Source organism: Oncorhynchus nerka, linkage group LG3 (genome assembly GCF_034236695.1).
Source record: "Oncorhynchus nerka isolate Pitt River linkage group LG3, Oner_Uvic_2.0, whole genome shotgun sequence".
In the NCBI taxonomy this organism is placed as follows: domain Eukaryota; kingdom Metazoa; phylum Chordata; class Actinopteri; order Salmoniformes; family Salmonidae; genus Oncorhynchus; species Oncorhynchus nerka.
Genome location: NC_088398.1, coordinates 46,411,342 through 46,418,905, shown reverse-complemented (window position 1 = coordinate 46,418,905; position 7,564 = coordinate 46,411,342). Strand labels below are relative to the sequence as shown.

At 41.2% G+C, this 7,564-nt stretch overlaps 1 protein-coding gene across 1 annotated transcript; it reads right to left on the bottom strand.

Annotated features, from left to right (window-relative positions):
* Positions 1-6,001: 6,001 nt before the first annotated feature.
* LOC115109337 (homeobox protein Hox-D1-like) lies at positions 6,002-7,564 on the bottom strand. The gene is made up of 2 exons (XM_029634134.1): positions 6,930-7,564; positions 6,002-6,826 (listed from the first exon to the last, which is right to left on the bottom strand). The coding sequence occupies exons 1-2, from the start codon at positions 7,492-7,494 to the stop codon at positions 6,486-6,488; spliced, it is 906 nt and encodes a 301-aa protein (XP_029489994.1). The 5' UTR covers positions 7,495-7,564; the 3' UTR covers positions 6,002-6,485.

The following is a 7,564-nucleotide window of genomic DNA, read 5'->3' as shown; positions in this document are numbered from 1 at the left end:
AAAAACAAAAACAATCGGCAGCAGTGTTTCAGGGTAGAACAAATGTATTCAGATTATGTCTGGTGGGCAGGACGCATCCCAAAATCCTCCGGTTTGATTTAGCCCCATCTATCACTATTCTCTTTGGCAAACAGAATGTCATTGGTTCCCAGAAGAATTATAGGATTGCACTGCAGAAGACAAACAATTTACTGACACTTTGCCTCACTGAACAACACTGTCAGGCTGCCAGGAGCCATCCATTCTCAGCAATACGTCTTACTCCCTCCAGCCCACAGCAACATATTGGTGGAGGCACCAACCCATGATATTCTGTAAAGACTGTCCATGATATGTCTAATTTTAAAGGGCTAGCATCTCCTCAAACACTGAACTCTCCCAAAAAGCCATTTTTTCTGTACATTTTCATTTAGGATCCAACCGTGTAGTATAAGATGAACATCATAATTACAGACATAAATGTACCAACAGGAGAATGGCTGAAGTTTGCTTCTACATCAAAAGAATCAAGAATGTTTGAAGGGAATCTATCTCAAAATCTTCAACCTGTCTAATCAATATACTCCAGACTACTTTGTCCTAAAAGAGAAAACAGATAAGATCCTTTTTGGCAGCAGGCTTTTCTGCATTAAGACCCTCTCCAACAGTGTAAATTAAGTGAGGAGCCGGTGGAGTGTGGTGGAGGGAGCTCGTGGAAGGAGGAATGTGGGCCTGAGGCAGAGCTGAGTAGCAGAGCTGAGCAGCAGAGCAGCGAGATGCTCTAGGGGAGACATTGGAGCCCACGTTATACTGCACCAGGGCCAGAGAGCCTCGCTGCCTGACAGCCAGGACACGCCAGGACCACTGCCACCATATTCTCAGGACATTCACATTATTCAAAGATAAATGCATTGTCAATTTTATGTCTCCAATTACTAGATATGTGTGCTGCTTTACTCTTCCCGTAGCCAAAGGTGGGCTCACCTCCACCCGCCGCCAGACACAGACACACTACAAATGAAATCAAATGTATATGAATTATTTAACCCTGCTTCTCCCGTGCTTTTGGATTGGAGCGAGGCATAGGTTGGGGGGGGGGGGGGCATTGTACAATTGTTTGTCAAGCCTACCATAAGAATACAGTAGCATTGTATTATGATTTACCAAAAAATGCCTTCAAATTGACTTAGATCCCATACATGCTTCTGTGACACATTACTCCAATGTTTGACACACATACTACTCAGGCATGTGGACAGATGGGAGTCTACCTGTGCCTAGCACATGCCCCTTTGCCCTCACACTCGCCAAATGCCCTTTTGGTTGATAGTATAGATGTTGTTCTGAATCCACTGCCCGCAAGTCGTCGTGACGTCGTCAAGTAGAGCGCAATGGGACAAGGACATCCTGGCCGGCCAAACCCTCCCCTAACCCGGACGATGCTGGGCTAATTATACGCCGCCTCATGGGACTCCCGTTCGTGGCCGGCTGTGACACAGCCTGGGATTGAACCCGTTTCTGTAGTGATGCCTCTAGCACTGTGATGCAGTGCCTTAGACCACTGCGCCACCCGGGAGGCCCTTGGCCTTGGTATGTACTACCAAATTCTCTAAAACGACATTGGAGGAGGCTTATGGTGGAGAAATTAACATTTAATTATCTGGCAACAGCTCTGGTGGACATTGAATTTCGCGCTCCCTCAAAACTTGAGACATCTGTGGCATTGTGTTGTGTGACAAAACTGCACATTTTAGAGTGGCCTCTTATTGTCCCCAGCACATGGTACACCTGTGTAATGATCATGCTATTTAATCAGCTTCTTGATATGCTACACCTGTCAGCTGGATGGATTATCTTGGCAAAGGAGAAATACTCACAAATCACAAATTTGTGCACAACATTTGAGAGAAATAAACTTTTTGTGCATATAGAACATTTCTAGGATCTATTATTTCAGCTCATGTAGCATGGGACCAACACTTTACATGTTTCGTTTCTACTTTTGTTCAGTGTAGTTTAAATATCAACAGTACTGCCACAGCAGCATGACATTTGACTAACACTTGATAACACTTGATTCACATCATCATCAATATGTGCAGCAGAGAGCGGCAGAAAGACATAGAGAGGATCTGCTGCATCAACGACCCTCTGACTCAACTCCAGCCCTTCTTCAATGTGTCAGGGCAGAACCAACACGGGTAGTTTAGACTCTAGCTAACCACCATATGCTAAAAAATCCTAACAAGCCACTAGCCAGCCAGCCATATATCATGAGCTAGGAGACTGTGAATATTATGTTAAATTATTATTTAAGAATTTATGAGCATTGATAAATCACAATCAGTAAAAAATGTAATCAAGCTAGCTAACTAGTAGATTTACATCAATCATCAACATCAATGATAAGCTGACAGTCCACCCTCTTTTCTCTATGTCAATCATAGTCCCTCACGGAGTGATGTTAACTGCGGTCACATGGGTCATACTGGGGTACGGAAGTAAAAATCCCTGAAAATGTTCTGTTGGTGCCCATTAAAATTGCGCCAAGTTTGCCTTGTTAAATCTTGTTAATTTTCTTCAATTAAATACCATGACTGTGTTCTCATTAGCTGGGAATGTTGTTTGAAATGTCTGATACAACATACTTCGTTGATATCATCATAAACCTACTGCATACCCCTTAAAAATATAGGTTTTTGTGTGAATGGTGTGCTATTAGCCTGCATCAATATAGCTATCGCTAGCATTCACTGGTTGAAGTAACTTTTGAGTGCAACGGCGTTGACCGGTATCTTTGACATGAATATATGTATCATTCACAACATTGGTACGGGAGCTATAACCCAGTTATAATAGTACAAAAAAAATCTGTACCCTGCTCATCTCCGCTTGCGTGAATTTCGTTGAAAACATGACTTAGCCGTGTGGGGCTATGTATTTATGAGGCACTGTAACTAGCTTTCTTCATTTTGAGCACCTGCCCCCTGAAAGGTCTGTGTACTGCCCTGATACTACTACACTTTGAACCAAACCATTATGACACATTCCAAATCCCCTGTCCTTGAGGGGGCTGAGTACATGCACTTAGGTACATGTTCTTGCTGAAGGCAATCAGATCCACTCTTGGGATCTCTTCCGACGGATGGGGGTTTATCACAACCGTTTTCAGTGTTTTGGGCTTTGATGATAATGGGTGCGGCCTTCACACCACCACACATTAGAAACCTCCGACTTAGAGGATTACAGGCTCCCGCCACATCCGTAACCACACCAACAAGAGACAGGGCAAAAACAATTGTGAATTCATCCATGGACTTCAGCAGCATCTCAAACCATTACCTCAAAGTTCACGAGCCACTGAAAGTAGCATCATGTTTGCGAAACCTCTCAAATTTAGAAAAAGCATCTTCACTCTAACTATAATTCTGCTGATACTGTTTTGCTTTGGCACTGGATTGTTGAAATGACTCATCAAACAGATGAAATGCAACCTTAAGCCTTTTAAAATGCTGGTAGGCTAATTATTTCTGAGGAAGAGGTTTGACCAGCATGACCACCTAGATACATAAATCAGGACGGTAGAGATCTACTGGCCTGGCCAGAACAGGTAGGCTCTCTAACCAGAAGGCTCAGCTAATACTGATACTTAAAGTGTCACCAGCCAGTGTATGATAAGTTATTTGATTACCCATTATTTAACTTGCTTTCGTGGATGGACTGCTAACTTAAAAAATTTAAAAAGCCAACTCTTGAATAAAGCTGTCCGTACACTAATCAATTTCTCATATCTAATGGTCACAGACTATTTTACTGAAATAATGTGTCTAAGATTACAAATGAAAAGCACACAGGGTCATTCTTTATCCCGCAGACAGATTAAATTCCAGACCCTGTTACTGTAATAGGCACACTTGTAGCTCTCCATGAATTACAACTCTAATTACATTAGGGACTATTTTAAACAAAATAACACATTTCTCAGAATCCATATGTGTAATTTATAGCAAAGCCAGGTTCATTTTCCAGAGTAATCCATTTCTTGGTGTGGTAGAGGACTAATATAATTATGGGAAGAAGAGCTGAGAGCCAGGTATCGCAGTCAGCACAGAAGGTTTGGAAGATAAATGAAGATGCAATTTATTCAGTCATAATTTCATACCGAAAACGCCATCAAGGAGATCCATATTGGCATCAGCAAAGGGAAAGGCACTTGTAATAGGAAGCATTATAGACAAGGCAAGCGTTATATATTAAGGCTTATACAGTATATGACCCCCATTCCTGCATTATCACTAAGTTATTCTCCAGGTAACTGTGGAATGGAAGCGCCTTTTTGGTTATGCACTTTAGATTTGCCCTGGTTGGGTTACATATAGCAATAGTTTATCATATCAGAACTATCAAATAAGAGATTCATATATTAGAAATCTCATGAATACCTTTTTTATTAACAGTAAAAGATCAGCGGAAATGCATAGATTGACAACTCTATTATTTGACAGGGATGTGTAAAAATGTAAATAAGTGCTCATTGCAAACCTTGTCCAAAGCTGACATAATAGAGGAGGATGTTTGCAGTATAGTTAAAAGATCGAACTATAGGCTAGGCTTTGGCCTGTAACTATTGGTCTTCATTATTTGCATTTCTGACAACTACATCATGCTACAGAGTGAAACTGGTGGCTATGTGATCTTAAGATAAATGAATATGCACCCCAACTCAAATCGCACCAGTCATTTTGACATTACATGCTGTGTTTCTTTTACCACAAAAGGAAAATGCAGTCAGTGCATCCTCACAAAAAGTTCGATCATGCTACAGCCCATTGTTGAGTAGCCAACAATCTTTTACCTCACCTAGGCCGTTGTGTCCCATCATACCAACTCTAGAAGAGTGAATATTACTCCTATTAAATCAAATTCTCGAATAGTTGCTGGGTGGTTATATGGTGCATTACATGTCCATCCCTTGGTAGGCCTATGGTACAGATTCATTAATAATTTGTGAACATGAACAAGGCCAATCATAGACTTGGCTTGCTCGACGGGAAATGGGCTACAGCTTCGTTGGTCAGATTTCAACTTGATGAATTTACCAGAGTAAGACAGACCTTTGACACACTGTTACCTTCTTTTTATGTTTTATTTGTTTTCGTGTAGGTTTTCTTTCTCAATTTGGTCAGTTTGCAGAAGAAATAAATACTTATCTGACGTCATATCCATAGTCACTTGCTCCTCGATGAGCCGGGAAGAACTTATTCAACTCTCACATAACGCACACGTGCTTGCGTGTGTTTTCATTGGGTTGGGTTGAACTTGTGGTGACCCAGTACCCCTAGTGAGTTCCCCACTGTTCGATCTACACAAGCTTCCTCCTGGAGGGCCACGGTCCTTCCGTTCCTCAAATGTGAGTACTGGATATCAAAGAGGGTAAATGTGGCTATGAAGAAAACCCTGGGTTGCCGACCACTTTTCGCTCAGTGTTTGCATGTTAATTCTAGGTAGCTTAATCCTTACCACAACTCTAGTAATCAAAGACTTTAAAAGACTTTATGTTGTTCTGACAAGGGTCAGAAGCTTTCATTGTAAAATAAAAGATGTGTAGGGGGTGTAGTCCTAACATTAGCCTTTAGTTGTAATGCGTTTGCCACACAAACTCTGCGTGAGCAACACTACAGGTTTGTAACGAATTTTGACACACACGGAACTTTGTTTGTAGTTGAAAATGGACAAACCATTTGCAAAATTGACATTCATGAAAGGTGCGTTTTCAATCTGAGACTAAATACAACATGAATGTCGACATGAGTTATATGTATTTTATGAATTGCTGTCACTTCAAATGGTATAACTGCAGTGACTCTTCAATGATGCTATTATTATACTCAACAATCGTATATTTAAACCTGAGCGTTAGTGCATTCTTCAGCAGACTGAAGAAATATCCTGAGCACAACCTTACACCATGGCTTTTAAATAAAACATATTTGGTTCATTCAGGGTGACATAGACATACAGTATATGGGTAGTTAAATAGACTGTATAGCTCATGATAGAAGTCGGAGAGTAGGTTGAGAATGATGTAAACTTAATTGACATTTTATTAACAATTGCATTGCATCACTTCTAACACTTCGGGGCTTCCCCCTGCAAATGTCTGATTCACACTTGATTTTATAAACCTAATCTTTACATGATAAGGCATTTGGTTTAATATTTGGTTAATTCAGTGTAACGCTTCGATCAGTCATCAATAAGTAAGGCAATTATAGTTCAAGACACAAACAGTGGCCCTTGATTGAAACTTCACAAACAATTTCATTCACAACATGTTGGAACTTTCCCTCAGTCAGATAACTTAACAAAAGGCACCGTGTTAATTCTTAATATCATAAAAGACATTAGTGCAATTAGTGGGTGTATCTTATTTACAACAGATAAGAAAAGCCTAAGGTGACAACAGAAATCTGAGTAAACCACAATGATGTGCTCAACCCCTCCAGTTATCCGCTGTGGGAGAGCGTGATGGGGGAGCAGGGAGGGGATGAAACTGGAGAGTTGAGTTCTGATGATGGGGACGAGTCCGAGTTCTTCGATATGGGAGGCACGCACATCCCAGTAAGGCCTTCTTTCTCTCTCTTCTTTTGTTTCATTCTTCTGTTTTGAAACCATATTTTCACCTGGGTTTCATTCAGGTGCAAACTATGAGCTATCTCAACCCTTCTTGACCTGGTGAGATACTTGTTGAAATGAAATTCTTTTTCTAATTCTGTTAACTGCTTGGTTGTGAAATTTGTTCTTGGAATTGATCCGGCGTTCGATAATCCATATTCAATAGCTTTACCTGTAAAATAGTCAAATAACAATGTCAGGTTGAGTCTTTATAGTCAGTTAAAGTTAATCAATTATATGTTTTTTTTTTCAATTATAGAGTAGCATTTACTTACTGATTTTGGGGTTGCTTCTTTTGATTTTCATCCAGTCAAATGTATTTGCCAAAACTTGCGGCTCCTCTTGCCTAGGACCAGTTATTGGACAATTCTCATGGGATGGTGATGCATTCTGATGACTGGCATTGACGAATCCTCGCGATATCTTTATGCTCTGCCACTGCTGGTTTGTTTCTCTAATATCGTGGTAGTAGGTCTCTGTGGGATGGCTGGGGAAAGGACCGTTTCCTGAATATGCCGAGTTCACGCACTGGGTATGCACCCTGTTCTGTTCCACGTCGTTGTAGCATCCATACGCCAAATTATAAGCAAGTCCCTGATCCACGTAATTGCCATCAGATACAGATGCTTCGCTATCGCGTGGCACCTTAAACACACCTTGATGATGCACTCCTCCTGATAGCGACCGATTGCTGCTCTGGTGGTCCAGCATACCTGACGAAAGTCTCCCAACTATCTCCCCGTGGTACTGAAGTGTCCCTGGTTTGTGTTCGTCGTGACAGAATTTCACAGGCAATGGCATCATGTCGCCTTCCGAGTATAAGTCTAAATACGAGCTCATGTTGGCCCTTGTAAGTCGGCGTTGTAAATCCACCAGAGGTTAATGATTTCCAGCGCCCCTTGTCCTCATT

Excerpts from the sequence above, each read along its gene's own strand:
- LOC115109337 (XM_029634134.1), bottom strand. The coding sequence starts at position 7,494 with ATGAGCTCGTATTTAGACTTATACTCGGAAGGCGACATGATGCCATTG. Across the intron at positions 6,827-6,929 it reads AAGAAGCAACCCCAAAATCA|GTAAAGCTATTGAATATGGA; the intron begins GTAAGTAAATGC and ends ACTATTTTACAG.